The 17029-nt window shown below is 40.8% G+C and overlaps 1 protein-coding gene across 1 annotated transcript in view; it reads right to left on the minus strand.

Annotated features, from left to right (window-relative positions):
• The window catches only part of ARHGAP28 (Rho GTPase activating protein 28), a gene marked incomplete at both ends in the record, with an annotated part of 72513 nt that overhangs the window by 27862 nt on the left and 27622 nt on the right, over window positions 1-17029 (minus strand). Inside the window, one exon of the mRNA XM_082499037.1 lies at window positions 2849-3051. Coding sequence (XP_082355163.1) covers window positions 2849-3051 — 203 coding nt within the window. The remainder of the gene's footprint in view (window positions 1-2848; window positions 3052-17029) is intronic.

Here is a 17029-nt window from a genome sequence, read left to right on the forward strand (position 1 = left end):
CAAGTTTCTTAATTATATTCATTTTGTCTTTTATCCTGACATATTCTTTCCAAGAATTTAGTTTTTAATCAAACTTGGCTTTCATGATGCTATGAAAAATAGTAAAGCAGACATGAAATTGTGCCTGCTTACCAGCCACCCCTCTGACTTGTTTTCGCTGGCTATTGCCCTTTTCCTGTTCCAACCACTCACAAACAATAGACGAAGAAATAACAACAACAACCAGCAGAGTAAAACTATTAAAGAGAAGGAATTTCTGCATAAAACCCCCCTCAAAATTTTATGACACGTAGTTTTAAATAAGGGCTAAAAGAAAAACATATTGGTTTAGAAAATGTTATTTTTATAGTGGTAGCTACTTATACAGCAGGGTCTTGACACTGTGTTTGATTCTGCTCCACCAGAAAACAAAAAGATAGTCAAGAGGTTCCCCTCTGGTTGGTAATTCTCTTTTTCTCATAGAGATTGCCAGGAAAGAGGTGTGCTTTTCTTTGAATTTTGGATGTAACCTCAAAAAACTTACAGCGTCTCGGCCTTGTAACACTAAGTGTTAAAGCAGTTCTGCACATCACTGCCATCTTAAATACCCCATGACTTCCTCTTCCCCTACATTTTCCTCCCTTGTATCACTTGTTATGATCTTCTGTTCTTTCTTGACCTTAATTACTAACATCACCAGAGTAAGTGTGCTGATGTCTTCCCCTTGCACACAACCTTGTGGTTTCGACAATATCAGTGGTGCCTGGCTGCTATCACACTTCGGCTTCCTTCTTAAGGATTCTGCACCTCTTCCTCTCAAAGACAGCTCAAAAGGGTGACGAATATTCGTTTTTATTTTGCCCTGAGGACTTCCACATTGATTTTCAGTGTTTTGATCCTCGGCAAGGAGTATTATCCTAATAGGAGCTTAATAGAATTCACTATTATTTCAAAGATTTATAATCCCAGACTGAATATATTCCTGAAGTTAATAACTAGAACAAGCACTGCCTGGTTGTGTGTGGATGTATCCAATATATATGTGTTTAAAACAACAGTATGGAGGTAAATGAAGCGTGGAGGTATATTGCATTTTACCTCGCAGTCTCATTTTTAATTCAGGACAGAGGGAAAAAGAACCAATGCACTGTAATAAGGTGTAATCAGACAAAAGGTAACATGGGGCTGCAGCAGAATTTGCACTGTTGTGAAGTTTTAGCTCAGCCGTGACGAAACAGATGGAAAAGTTTCTGAGAACATGGAAAACGGGCTTCTGCATTGCCTTGTCCTACAACTTGTCCAGCTTGGTAACTCACAGATATATGACATTCCCCCAACCCTGCAGAGAAGTCAGGGACACACAGTTCACACTGACAATTGCATGAAGAAGAAACCGAGAGGTTCGCAATCTCTTTCTGGTGTATCCAAGGTAGAGAGCATGATCAGACAGGAATTTTCCCTATATGGTCAACATGATTGAGGCAGACCGCTTTTCTGCTTTCCCATAACAATAACCATAAAGCTTCAATGTTACACCTTGATTTATTTTTATTTGGGACCGTATGCCAGCACAAAGAAGTGCACTTTGGATTTAAGCTGCCAGACCATAACCCTTATGGCAGACCGAGACTTCTGGTGAACGGAGGTCTCCTTTTGCTTCCAGGAACTAGTTCCCTACCTGGAACGAGTGAGTGGGAGGTGTTCCCCATGGAAACAGTATGTGGTTGGAGCTAGATACCTCTATGTGGGATACTTATCATGACTGGTTACACATTTGGTTGCTTAATAAAGTAGCACCCTTTCCCCGTTTTTAACCTTCTTCCTGGTAGCAGAATTAATGACATCTCTTTGCACATCAAGGTAAGAAAAATACAGAGTCACTCATGTTAACAACTGTATGGAAAGAACAGACCATTGTTTCAAGATCTGTCCCTGGATCAGTATTCACCAGAGTAGTGGCCATGATCCACAAAAGGGTTGCAGCAGTTATCAGAGGGTCACGACCTTAAATGAAATTCGGTTTTATCCTATAGCAACACCTGATATTTTGTGTTGCACAATATAATGCATTTGTACGTTGGGTCATAACTGGAAAAAAAAAGAGAACTGCTTTCCAGATATTATCAAATCATCTAACACAAAGCTGCATTGCAACAAGCTAGTGCAGAATATTACATGTTTTTCCAAATACATTATGAAAAAGTAGAGGCGAAAACATTAACGTAACAGAATGAGCTAGTAATACCTTCAGCATAATTTGTATAATTGATGAATGAATTTTGACAAGTGGGGAGTCTGAATGATGTAGGCATCCATCCATTCAGACTTATCTCTAATCTCTCCTTGAATTATATCTAAGTTGGACAATCAGAGAAACTGGCAGTTATCAAATTTCTGATAGCAGCAAATGATATCTAACTAAAAACTGCTTCACAACTTTCATAACTTCTGTATTATATCCTACCAAGAGCCAGAAAGTTGAAAATTCCAGTATACTAAATGAACTTTTTGGGTTTTTTTTATGTGCTTGGTTTATTTTATTTAATACTGGAGATGAAGTTTACATTTAGTGCCTCTCTTTTCTGAGTTACACCGTATGACTCCTCCTGAAGTACAAATAAAGTTGGCGAAAAGAAACCTACTTCAGAAGCCAATTACCAGCCCCAGTGCAAGAACTCGATTGAATTATTGGTTCTCTCCAGTTCTCTCTTGTACATTGACTGTGACATTCAGAGGTAGAGCTACAATGATCATATACCCAGCCTAGCACTTTTGCTAGTACTGGATGACAGTAGAAGGAGACCAGGGCATCACTAAAGAGACGAGGCAAAGCCAAGGTGTGAGGAAGAAGTGGTGTTCGTGTGCTCACCATCAGCAGGTTTGAACTCCAAGAGCGTTGCTTCTTCAGATCCATCTTCACTGCTCTCCTTGATGCTCTCCACTTCGCACCAGAAGTCCTCCATGGAGGTGCTGTCCATTGAGGCCTGTGAGTTGGAGCGACTGAATGCAGGAGGAGGTGCCGACTCATTGGAAAGCATCCTGTTAATTCTTCGACAACGAGGGAGAGACTTTCTGAAAAGAGGTAGAGATGAAAATAAAAATACTTTATCTTTCTATCACGCTAACTTGTACCACAAAGACAAAGCATGCACTAGGGCTTCAACTGTGACTGTACCAGCGAGCAGGGAACAAGATGTTGGAGGCCAAGTGCACAGCTCTGGTGGTCTTCATGATCTCCGTTCCTCATAGCAGTTATGGCTGGAAATTTATTTAACATCTAACAATTTCTCTCTTTAATATCCTTTAGTGTTTTACATCCTAGAGGGGGGCTCGGGAAATTTCTATTTCTAACTCTGATACCCATCTAATGAGACACTGGAAGCACATTTTAACTTCTTTGTGCCTCAGTTTCTCTTTCTGTCTCTTCCTGTTTTGCTTACTGGCTGAAATGGTTCTGTGCGAACTTCTTTGGGGTAAAATAATCAGACTTGGGAACCCTGAAATATTTTACAAACTCATCTTGACTCTAGAAAAGAATCAAAAACTTGAAATGTTTTAATTCAGAAGAATAATTACTTTTTATTTGAAAATCCTTTAAAAATATCCATTTCTAAAATGAAATTAAAATAAACAAAATCTTAACAAAATTTATCTTTGAAATGAAATAGTATGTTTTAGGCCACACAGAAGGTTTTGATCACAGGTTCAAAAAAAATTATGATTCACTAAAAATCAAATTTCAAGTGACGGTTCAATAGAGTGATGGAACCAGAACAAAGAAGTTTGTTCCTTATTCCTTTGTTCTTGTCTTTTCCCACTGTAAATTCTTGCAGCTGAAGACAGTCTTACAAGTTAATACAAAATCTTGTAAAATACCTACCACAAAAGTCTTGCCTGACTTTTCTCTTTTGCATTATTATGATTGCAATACTGTAAGAAGCTTTTGTAAGTGTAATCAACGGTAGTTACAGTAAACAGTAATAACCACAACAATATTTGTACAAAGGAGTCAGGAGGTAACGTAATTATGGCAGAGAGCTAGACTACAGGAATTAATGGAAAATTCTGTCATAAGGTCTTCTGGCCTTCACTTATCTGAATTAATTCAAATGCAGTTTCCCTTTCTCTTCCTTTTCTTTATGGCATCATCCTGCCAACGAGCCTTTGTTTAAAACCACAGGCATCACTTTTACTCCATTAAAAAAAAAAAAAGGCACTTCCTTTTCTGTATTTCCCTCCTTGTCAAAGTTTTCATAATGGATGTGTAAGCAATATATTATTTAACAACGCCGACTGGACGTGCTTTCCCCCCTTTGCGCCGGTGCCTCTGCTGCATCCCCCCTCTCCAGCGAAGGGCTGGCTGCTTCCCCGAGGCTCCTGGAGCCTCCTCGCTTCATCTGGGTGGTCCCAGGCCATTCCTTCTGCGTTAGGTCTGAGCCCCAGGTTGGCGGCGGGGGGGAGCGCAGTGGAAACGATAGAGCACAACAAACCCAGCTGTGGATATTATGAGTGCTTTAAAAGGGCAAAACTCAGGCCTTTGCTCCTTTTTGAACACAAGAGGTGTCATACAGACAATTCAGCTGCCAAACCTGCCCGTGTGCTCACGGTCAGCTGCTGGGAAGCAAAGCCTTCTGATGGGTGACAATGTTTCAGCAGAAGAAAATGTTCTCTGGTGCTGTGGAGACACATGTCCTCCAGGAAAAGAAGTGTTATCTTTTTTTTTTTTTCCTCATAAACAGCAAACGATTGTTTGCTGTTAAACATAGCCCTGAAACTGTTGCTGGTTTACTTAGAACAAGCCACAATCACCAAATCTGAGAAGAATTTGTGACATGAGTGTCGTTACAGCTGTTTGAGTGCTTTCCATGTAGCTCTCCCTCTGGGGAGGCGCAAGCTTTTCAGTTGGCTTTAGTTTGCAAAGCCTCAGATGACTGGAGTACCTGATAAATCATAATTACTGTAATTATGAATCTGGAAGTGGTGGCCTCTGTTTTTTTGTGCTTTGATTGTTGTTTTTTGTTTTTTGTTTTTTGTTTTTTTTTTTTTAATGAATTCACCTATCTTTCTTCTCTGCATAAGCAAGGGATAAAAAAATATGAATGCAAGTCTCACAGGGCTTATGTATGGTGAGTTAATACTGTACCAAACGTCCCCAAGCAGAGGTTGTAACCGGCAGAAGCAGAATACCTGAGGAGCAGCCAGAAAAATCCCACTTCTTCAGCTGAGAGCTGGTGGGGACGGGGGAAAGAGCTCCCACCAGCCAGTGGCTCACTGCTGTGGAAAGCTGCGCTCTTTTGTTTAAAAGGTGATAGTGAGCACAAATAAGGAAAAAGGCAAAACTTCCTGGCACTCTTAACGGCATTTGGGGCCCCTTTCCACCGGGTGCTGTGCAAGCAGAGAGGAGAGGCCAAGGCCTGGTGTCAGGGGTGCTCATCTCCTGCCCCGGCCACCTCTGTGGCCCCGGGGGCTCTGCCTGAGCCCCCCACACTGCTGCCCACTGAGCAATTCGTACCCCTGCTTAGTACAAACCTTCGTGAAAAATAAGTCCCTGCATGGGCTCTACGGCACAGCCCAGAGCTCCTCCGCCAGCAATCGCAGGAAGGAATGCTCTCGCCAGTCTGGAATCAAGCACGTGCTGGGACGAGAAGAGGGCTTTTCCCCTGATAGCATCGCTGGCTCCCGTCTTTTAGTCACGATCAGGGAATTCAAACATTTCCTGCCCTCCCAGTGTGAATCTTGACCATGACCCTTGTGCTCTTCACGCACCACACCAGACTGATCCTTGGGCTTTGACTCCATCAGCACTCCAGCTAGCTCAAACCAAGGCTTTTTATTTCACCATATTAGGAAGAAGGAGACTTGGCGGGTTGTTTCTTTTCTCCCCACAGTGAGTATGCTGTTTTGTAATATTACCATACCAAAAAGTTAAATGCAAAACAGACCACGTAACATGGCAACGACTGCTGTGACAACCAGATTTACCAAGTACGTCTAAGGTTCCCGGGTAATTAACGTGCATTTACAACAAAATTAAAAGTACAGAGCTTGTTTGGAAAATCAGCTGAACAAAGTCTCCTGAGAACCTCATATACGAGGCTTGTTATCTCAGCCCGGATTAAGTCAAGCTGTGTAAAATTCCTGTAACAAGAAAGGTTAGGCAGAGGTGCTTTATCCTTGTTGGTAAACAGCTGAAGTTTGCTTCCAGGTGGTCTGGTACAAACCTTCTGCAATTATTCTGAGTCTGCCTATTAAAAGCTCACGCGTTTGTAAAGACCTCCAGCTGCCGTTTTGACCCATATACCTGTGGCTTTTGTCCTGGAGGAAGTGGTCTGGCTTTTATGTGGTAATGGCAGTTGTCTCCATTTCCTCCAGCCAAAGCTGCTCAAAACAGTTTCAGGAAAAAAAAAAAAATCCTACTGAGGAAGCAAAGCATATTCTTCACCACTTTTAATTCATTCTTGAAGGACACTGAATGAGCACTGACTCAGCAAGCTGCCCGCCTGTCTCAGAAACAGCTCAACAAACCCAGGTTGCCCACTGCCTGGGAACTCTCCTAGCAGAAATCCTATGTTCCTGATACCTCTTTCACCTTCAGGGCTTTCTAGCATGTTTGTTCTCAGTGCCTTTAGAAAAGTTTACAAGAATAATTTTTTTTTTTTCACTGTGCCTAATCTGTTGTTCTTAGGGAAAATTTGAAAGGCAGTCTTGCTAGGTAAGTAGCAATCATGAAGCTCATGCTCAGTTTCATTTGCTCCCTCACACACATGGGCAGCGGTGAGCTAATCTGAAAGGCTGACTAAATTAAACACAGGAGGGATCTCAGATCCTGGCTTGCTAGATGGAAAATACTGGGAGAGAAGGTCGAACCTTAAAGCACTGAGCAGAAATTACAGTGACTTTACCTAATGAGCTGAAATTGTTTTCAGGGTGGAATTAAAAAAAAAAAAAAAAAAAAAAGCCACAGAGACACAAACCCAAACTCTGTAAAAAGGAAATAAGAAGAAAGAAGAGCAAAATATACTAGAATGTTATCAAAGAATCCCTCTATTACTGGATATTGGTCACAGGAGAAAGGGTTAAAGAGTGCCAGTGAGGAGAAATATGATGATATCATGTAGAAAGCTTTCTATGGAAAGATTTTTGCAAAGCAGCAGGGTATTTCCATGGGGCACAAGGAGGCTGATTCAACTGTGTGGGGGTGACTTCGGTTTTGCTGGATGTTTATAACACTGGTCTTGGTGTATGTTTATAACGCTGACGAAATGCAATAGCAAACCAGGCCCACTGAACCTATATTTTATGTTCCGTATATCATGCAGAAGAGTGCTGTTAAGGGTCTGACAGCACATATTGATTTCAGGATAGCCGAGCCAAGTCCAATAACCAATTCTTATCCTACCCGCAAAAGGAAGGTTTGTCAAACCACACAAAGAGCTGCCTCGGTGACATCTAAGGCTGACTAATGATAAAGTCAGGCTTGTGTTTTCAGTTTAATTAAGTAGTGAGTGGTAAAGAATCCATAAAACAAACTGGAGCAATAAAGCCATTTTGTAGTTAAAACCAGCATTTAATCCTTGTTTACACAAAGAGACAGGACATGTTACTCTTGTGGGTCATTATGCTTCATTTCATTCAGCGGGTCCTGAACCTGCTTCTCCACAATTAGGCACATTTATAGGAATGGGGAAGCTGAAGGAAGCAAATTCTCCTGGGTCATTTTAGGACTAAGATCCACCTTTTCATACTGCAGTCATTCTACCAGTATAGCTGCGTAATCCAGTGAAGTCAATAGCGCCCGAAAAGCAGAACAGTGGCAGAGTACAGTGGTGTTTCCTGTACCCAGGTCTTTCTATTCTTCGATTTGTCATAAAAATTCACCAACTTCTAACAAAAAATAATTACTGTCTCTCTACTCAGCTCTTCCCAAATGTGAAAAAGGGGATGGTAGCTTGCATTGACAGGGAAACGAAATGTATTGCTCTTTATTAAGAGCTATATTTTTCTCTGTTCTGAAATGTTAGGAATCAGTCATGTGCCAATATTTCTCTTTTTTTATTTTTTTATAAAGTGTATTCAAAATCCAGGCAAAGGAAGAGTCCAGCAATTGGAAATAGTATCTTAGTGCACAGTTCACGGCACAGTTCACTCTTGCCCCAAATCTCTTGTCTTCTGGTTCCTTCCTGGCGACCCTGTTCCAGCACTGTTTGCTGCCTGCTCGTTTCCTTCTTTCCGTGCTTGGTGGCTTCTGCTCACAGAGAGGGGCAAATCTCAGACGATATCCCCCCAACTCCGTCTGCACACTTCTGTTTCTGATTATCTTGCAGATGTTAGGGGAGCTGTAGGCAGTGAATCCTAAAGTTCCCCCGTCCTTTCTCTGACGTCTAGAGTAGCAAATATTTAACCTCTCATGCTCATTGATTTCATGGAGTTGTCACCCAGTCTCCCTCGTAACACAGTATTTGAGTGAGAAGCAGAATAGGATTTTATTTCATTAATCATTTTCTCATCCTGTTGCCTAGCTGAACTCCAAAATCATATGAATCTCATTGCTCTTTGTTACAAAGCTGGGTTTGAAAATAAGCTGAGTTATCACCTTACGGTATCGGCTAGACTTGAAAACACAGGAATTCAGTACTTTGCATGTCTTTGTATTCTACAAAATATGCTTCTGTCAACTACTAGTTTTACTTCTAAAGATGCTTTTCTGGTTCCACAAACATTTTTTGGGCCAAAAGGACTTGTTTAGTGATTCTCAAGATTTAAAGACTTAAAAGAGAAAAGACTTATAAGATTTAAAGGAATTAAAAGAGTTTCATTTATTTATTCGTAACTCGTCTGCAATTCATCAAGGTGCTGGCAGGAGTTAGGAGATTCAGCAGTAGAGTTTGCTCGCCGGTGTTACCGGCCAGCTTTTAAAAATGCATTTCACCTTGGGTTCTTCGGCTGTCTCTTACGCAACTTTTTCATAAGCGGTACGGAAGTCCCCTGTCTGGAACAAGGGCCACATTGTGACCACTCTGCCGCTGAGCACAGAGATTGCAGAAGAATCTCTCTCTGTTTGTGCATTTCAGTGTGAGGGCTCTCACAATTAGACCCTTTGAGCTAGGGGAGCGCAGGGAATATACTCTCTAGGTATTGCCTGCTGGCAACGATGACCTTTGGGGACATGACCCAGACCTCTCTTCCACACTGGCAATCACATCACTTCAGCGCTGGCCTGATGCGATGGAGACAGCGCACTACATGGCTTCAATGCATCTGTCAAAATCTGAAAGGACTCTATTTTGTCTTCATTCTTCTAATAAGGCTGTTCCTAAAGGGCAGCAGGGATTCCCAAATGATGAACACTAACAAGAGTACATTCTGTTAACCTTTTTTTTTCCAAGTGAATTGGAAAATTCTTTTCATATAGAGGAGGATAAGCTAGTTTTGAATGTTGAAGACTTAAGGACGTAAACAGATCATGGTGGAGCATGTTAGATGTAATTTTCCGTGGGTATGGGCAAGATAAAAAAACATCTCGACAGGGCTGACAGCGGGCAAAAGCTGGTTGCAAGCAACCAGTTGAAACATCTGAAACACTTCCAACACTTTTTTATTGTTAGGGGTGACACATCCTTCTGTTGTGTTGATGCTTGCTTAAGTCAAATTGCTTTTATACGAAACAAATCCCCGTATCTAGGGCAGAGCAAGGTTTTCCAGGAAGAAACATTGGCACGTGGGCCATGTACTGTAGGCTTCGGAATTCCCGTGCTTCCAGGAAATGTTTGATCTATTGTGCATGTACAGTACAAATTATTTGTGTCTGAGCATTGAAATCACTGGATGTGACAGTTTGCTGTACATATGCTTCAGGGCTGATGGAGACCTCCAGGAGTGTTGGGCTCACTGTGCATGCGCTGTACAATTTGCCCACTAACGTTGAGTAGATGCCTCCAAAAATTCAAGCTGTCTGGCACTCACCCAAAGAGATTGCTAGGTAGCTGAGCACCCCAAAAACCAGAGCAAACCCTTCAAATTCCACCTGGACTGAATTTGAAATCAAGACGTATGGCAGCCCTGGATTTACTACAGTACCTTTACGGGTCCTTGGCATGAATGACTCAGTTAAGCCACACAGTAAGCGTGAGGCAGACACATTTCGTCCCGCAGCTTGGCACAAGCAGCTGCCTAGTGTCTTACCCGAAGCAGCAAACAAAGATGAAGCAGAGTCACAAGAATGAAAAGGAGAGGGAGAAGCACAAATTGACTACATCCTGTCTAAACTCCTGTACTGCATGAAGTTTAACGCTGTTCACTTGGTCCCTCCTCAGAGAGCTATCATCTGTAGTAGTGAGGAAGCTCTCACAAAAGGCAGTAGAAAAGCTGTATTTCTCTTTTGCTTCCTACTGCTCTGGCAGTGTCACTTCTAAGGTAAGCAACAGCCATGTGAGCACACCCCGGGGATGGCATCGTCTCAAGCCAACTGGAGTATGTCCGGCCACTGTGCGTGCGTGTGTGTGCAACTACAGAAACCAAGGAGGCTGGGAGGAGGAGGGTAATGTGCAGACTAGTCCAGAATCTTCTCTCACAATGAAATTGATAAGGTTTTGCCAGCAACTCACACTCAGCCAGACTCATTATTTATAACACAACAGCATACAGTTAAAACTGCAGGAAATGCACAGGTTCAGGAGGCCTGAAGAGGCTTAAATCATTCAACAAGCAAAGAAGCAAAGCAAGGAACACCCGCAGGGGATGTAAACTGGACAGTGTTAAAAGGTTTTTGGCTCTAGAAACACAAATGAGATTTTCCAAAGAAAAAGAACTATTAAAATACTCATCAGGGATCACAAAACACTGAAACATAAGGGGTCAAACTTTCTATAGCTTTCAGTACAGCTTCTAAAATTGCCTGCACTTATGTGGAAATTGTGGAAGAATAGGTACTTATTTTGATTTTAGATCATTCTAAAGGAGTATCCTTTCAAGCGGCATGATTATTGTCATTAAGGAGCTCACAGTATTTATAGGACTTTCTCTCTCTGAAGCACTGCAAAAGACAAATTCATTCATTTTGCTTGAATTAAGGTAATAACATAAAGAACTGGACCATACTGTCTACTGGAAGGCGTCTAATGCAACTATATACGTTGCAAGCGTAAGCTCTTTAAGCTCCTGACATAATCAATGAAGGGAGGCAGATACTTCTAGAGAGTGAACATGTAAACTAAACAGGAGCTCAAAGTCAGGCAGTAATTCTTTGAAGTTTTCCTTGTGCTTAGTTTTAAGTGAGATCCAACTGTTACTTTCTCCTTTCCTATAATTAATGCACCTTTTTAAGTAAATGTCATCACTCCACAGCCTTTTCTTTAAAAGGCTTCAGGACCTAAGCAAACAAGCGGTACTTATTTTCACAAGTTATTGGGTTTTCCTTTAGATGTGTTTTAATGTATATGGAAGGCAACAGTTGAGATACAAAACATGAATTTGTAAAATCTCTAATGTAGTTGTTTACATTTTAGTCACAAATGTTATCAGTTGCCTTGCAATTCACGAGAATACGTTTTGAACATTGTGCTTAATGGTATTCACAGGACTGGACTGAAGTAATGTGAAGCAACACATTGAACCTTTAAAGCTAAGCAACACACAACTTTTAAAACTATTTCATTGGAAAAAATACTAATGTGGTGAAGATACTCTTGAATATTTTGATAGAGTGGGGAGCAACTTCACATTGTCACTATAAAAATCCTGGATCCGATTCTCAGATAGTTATAAACTGTTACAACCCCACTGGCTTAATTTATCCCTTATGTTTAAATTCAGAACACCCTTCTTTGTGGTACTGCTAATGTTGAAGTTATTACAAATCACAAAAATTTCATGAGCAAATATACTTCTCACCATTTAGATTTTTCTCGGCAGCTCTGGGTTGGCCGTCAGGCAATTCTGAAGTCTCAGCTTGTATTTTTCATGGCGTATTGTACTTTGTGGCATACTGAATCAGTCAGAAGGAATGAAAAATTCACTGGAAAATGCTGTAGCCAAATAAAAATCAAGATGTGTGCATAATTCTATTTTTTGCTTCTCAAGCACATTGGTAAAGACTGTATGTGTTACTTTGGAAAGAGTCCCAAATTTGCTGAAAAGACTGTTCTTTTGTTAATGAGAATGCTTAATAAAGCGGTGTAGATAAAGAATGTGCAATGAAAAAAGATTAATATTGGAGAATATCTTAAAGTACTATGTTCTCATTTTTATTTGAAGAAAAATGGTTGTGCATCAGCTGGAAACTGATGGAAAGTGCATCAACATGGAAACCCTTGTCAATGTCCTGAACAGTCTGTGACTTTATTCTGGACGACTTGAGGCAACATCAGGCCTCACCTCTATCTCTATCTCCCTTTCCATGCTTCCGTCTCCAGCCATCCCTGAACCCTGCCTCTTTCCCTTCCTTTTCCATTTTTCAGAAAGCAAGTGTTGCTGGGTTGGGCGAGAGCCTCACGTAGAGGTGGAGCAAGCAGGGGAGCTGATAAGGTCTCTGTGCAGAGAGGAGGTGATACCAGTGCGGCATAAGGGGACCTGACGCACAAGGCAAGGGATGGGGATTGCAGCTGACGAGGGTGTTCCCACGTTTCTTCAACAGCATTTGACCGTCATATCTCCTTATCAGAAGGAGTCACTCTCTCTCTCCATCCAGTTCTAAATATTTACAAAAAGCTCAAAGTCAAAGCAGGTATGGTACTTTACATTCTAAAAAAATAAACTACTAAAAATCCCCAAACAGCTAGGCAATAGTAACAGAGGTAAATACTTTTGGCTCTGCTGAAGCCAACAGAAGTTTTGCTAATGTGGTGCACATTTCACCTTCAAGCTTTAAAAAGCAAGCTATATTAGAACAGATTTTCGACCAACATTTTTGAGGGAAACAATGAACAACTAATTTCTTGCCAATTCACTCATCTTATTTTTGGTCAAAATTTTGGGGTGTTTCACTCACTTTAAAATTAAATAGCAGTATATTATTTGGTAGACTCTCGCATTCAAGACATGACATCAATATCTGTACAAGCACAATTGTGTAAGTATAAAGCTGAATTTAAAGCAAAAGCTGGTAGAAGACTCCTATTGGAGATTGGTCTAGAGAATTTTAATTTATAATGTAGATACAGAAATGCATTGGCAAGAACCTCTTGAGTTGCTATATGATACTCGTAGCATTACCAGTACTATGAAAGGTAATGATGAGATGGTGGAGATATAACCAATAAGAAAGGATGGAGCAGAGCTGAAGATGAAGAACAGAAGCTTAAATTCAATGGGGACAAACACAACAGACAGGGAACACCAAGTAGAAGATCACAGGTCTCCAAAACGCAGACATTCCCGTATTTTGAGGAATCAGTGGACCACAGTATCAAATTTAGTTTATTATGTTCTCAGGCCTTCAACAGAAGAATGAAGAGGGAAAGGAAAAAAAAATGCATGTTCTTATACTTTGGGTATAGAATTCCAATCAACGGGGTACAAAAGGTTTGCTGGGATCTTAAAGTGATTTCTGGACTTGTGCTGAAGAGATAGAGGGAACATCTTCATGACAATTTTCAAGGTAACACCCTAAATTTCAGGTGGTATTTTGCTAATTTGTGTTCAAATGTTTGTATTACGTGCCTGTGAAAAACATGACCTTTCTATGTAAGGAGCCAAACAAATCAGTGATGCTTCCAAACCACTTCAACTCCAGTGAGAGCTGGAAATGTTTGACTAGGTCACGCTTCTTTACAATGCCCGTAAAACGGCACATAACAGAATGAGAAAAAAATACACCTTAAATGGGAATACTAGTACATGATGCATAGCAGCTTTCCAGTTTCCTCCAACTACTTTTTTTTTTCCTCCTGTTTATTTTATTTTAGAGGTTTATCTCAAAAATTGCATCCACGAGCACTCTGAAGGAAGCTGGAGCATGCCAGGTGTTTCAAAGCTAACTTTTCAAATATACTGGAGCTGCTCAAGCTCTTGGAGCTAGAGAGACCACTAATATTTACCAAACATGGTGCCTCTGTCTGCAGTTCCTCAGTGACATGAATAATTCTGCATCCTACAAGCAGGCCTGCTGAAGCCAGCCAAATGACTCTTGTGCATGGGGTTTGGAAGCTTAAATGTCTTAATATTGACGCTGGGGGAGTAACAAGTAGCTCTGGGAAATGTCTGAGGAAAACAGGCTCATGTTGGAAGGAAGTCTTCAAGGCTCAGAAGTTGTAGATAGACAACACTATCTTAGCTTCGAGCATCTTAACATAGGTGCAAAATGCCTGTTCATGTTCTCGTAGGAAGCAGAAACCCTAGATGGCCCAGAACCATGCTAGAAAGTTCTACAACATGTTTTGCAGACATCGTGTATTACAGGAAGGGATTACTCTTGGCTATTTTGGCAGTTATTGGTTTGTTCTGGTTTGTTCTAAGCTGTTCTGGGTTTACATCAGGTCAATTGGGAGAATGGAGAGAGGACTTTGGAGAATTGCCTCTTTAAGCTGTGTTGAGTTCTCCTCAGTCAAAGCTGGGAATCTGAACCTAGATACCAAATCATCATGTGTTGGGTAGTAACAGCAGAACCAAGAATTTGGTAGCTACTAAAAAAGCCCAAACAGCCCCTGTAGCATTTAATTAACTATAAGGGGAAGAGCTAATTCATCATAACAGGACCATGGACACACTGTCAAATAAGAATTACGGAGGGAGGTAAAGTGACATCTCTAAAATCACACAGATGTTTTGCCACGGAAGAGGGTTAAAAATACAAGAGCTAGTTCGTGACTTAAAGCTATGGTGCACTGTGAGTAATAGAACCGCTAATCTTCTGTAAGTCCTGCAGAGCTTGGCTGAAGTTTCTATCTGAGCTTTGTCAGCCCTGTACATGTTCTTGGCTGGATAGCCTCTAAAAAGTAATTAGTATTGCTATACAAACATAGTAAATCATGTCTGAAAACTCACATGCTCACGTCAAATGAGTACGACTAAGCTGTCGTTGTGCCCTCTGTCATCGTGAGTACATGCTCCTCTTCCCGCTCCTGCCTAGATAAGAGCCGTGATCCATGATAGGAGGTGAAGATTCACAGGGCATTCATCCATCTTTTAATGATCGTGTTAGATCTTTCACTGTGCAGGCACTTTATGAATGTTGTGAAGCTGTAATGTTATCCTTCCCACGAGGACACCAAATTACTTATCCATGCTTTTGATATAACGCATCTTGGCTGAACTGTTGCAGCTCTCTCGCTCTGGAAGATTTCCCATCAAGGGCTATATTTACGTCAGTTACAATTGATTCAAAATGCTTCCACTGGATCTTGAACAGGCTAACACATCTTTATGAGTCTAATCCAAAACAGAGATGATGGATGGCTTTCCAGTAAAACAGGGCAATAATCATGCTTGTACCTCTAGTTCTTTGGTTTGAGTTGGTATCCCTAGTTGGTATTCAGCCACTGCTTGGACCAGTATCTTTTCCGGACTTCCAGATGACTATAGATTGTGCTTCCAAAAGGGACTTAGGAGGGCAGTCACCTAACTCCCATTTTCAGAAATGACTGAAGGATTCAGGAGCACAAACTCTATGGACTTACAGGGAGAGTAAATGGTCCTGCACACAATGTCAATTTTGAAGGTGGTACTTTGGCTTTTAAGTCACAGCAGCACTTTTGAAAATTTCCCCTCAACTGAATTTTATACCACTACACTCTTTGTCCTTGGAGTTCTTTTTTTCCTGTGAGCATTAAGCTTACCCAGTTTTCTGGGATTTTGACCACCTAAATTCAAGCCTTATCTTTTAAATTTGGCTTTGATTAACACAGCTGTTATTTATTCTTTTGCTTGGCAGGAGTTTCTACAAGACCACCATAAAGTCAGCCTGTTTGTATTGTATTGTACTGTCAATCTCCTTTTCCTTTATGACATACATACACAATATCCTAAGGGGAAGATCACTATACATATATATGGATTCATACTTGCATATAAATATATGCATGAATACACAGCAATGTTGGGAACAAAGGGAGGGAATATTTCAGTAATCTCCTAAAAGCCTTTGTGAAAAATTCTAGATAACACATAAAATAGAATGTTTTGTACAGCATGAACCATTAATTGGTTGCTTAATGAAAGCATAATTCAAGATAAAAATGGAATAGACTTTATTCAAAGTAGTTGGAATCATTTGGGTGGGAGAAAGATCTGTCAAATTAAGAGCCTGCTATATCATTACGATCACTAATGCACAGCTCACCACGTAAGGTTTTCCAAAAGAATGCATTTGAAGTGACTTTCTAATAAATATTAATTAAGAAAGTTGAACAAAATAAAATGTTGCTTAGAGCTGCTATGTCAATTTTCATCAGAACTTGGTCACTATCTTAAAACAGCATCAACAGCAGAGAATTTCTAGCTATCTAGAAATATCTACATTTCTGTGTCTCACAGAGACTTTCTGAATTAGGAAACACTTTGCAATTGCACTGCAAAGCTCTGCCTGAAAAAGCCATAACACCCAAGAGGGAACTGCCTTTTCATTGCGTGGACAGGACCACCTCCACAGAGAACGAACAGGAGCAAAACGGGTGATGTGAGATCCCTCAGAATTCTTCTCCATATGAAAAAGGAGTCACAAAACTACAAAAAGCAGTTTGGACAATCGTTTATGCCAGTGAGCCCTACCTCCCATCCTGACAGAACACTGCCAGGACTTGTAATGACACCATATTTCCTGAAGAAACTCTATTAGTGCTAGGAGTGTAACCGTCTGATAGAAATTTCACAATAATCCTGTTGCTCTGATTCTCTTTTCTGCACAAATCAATCAAGAATATGGGTAGCAAAAGTCAAATCTCCAGAGATGTTAACTGCCTGGATTTCCTTTCAGTGAGACTTCATGATTGACAAGGGAAAAAGAAAGTACTTGCTCTTTCATCCCGATCAAAGTCAATTAAAATCTATTAAATACTCATCATGTTGGACCATGATCATCATATTGTGCTGCTCTGCAGCATCTGATGCCATTTCAGAC

This window comes from Vanellus vanellus (assembly GCF_965231255.1).
Source record: "Vanellus vanellus genome assembly, chromosome: 2".
NCBI lineage: Eukaryota > Metazoa > Chordata > Aves > Charadriiformes > Charadriidae > Vanellus > Vanellus vanellus.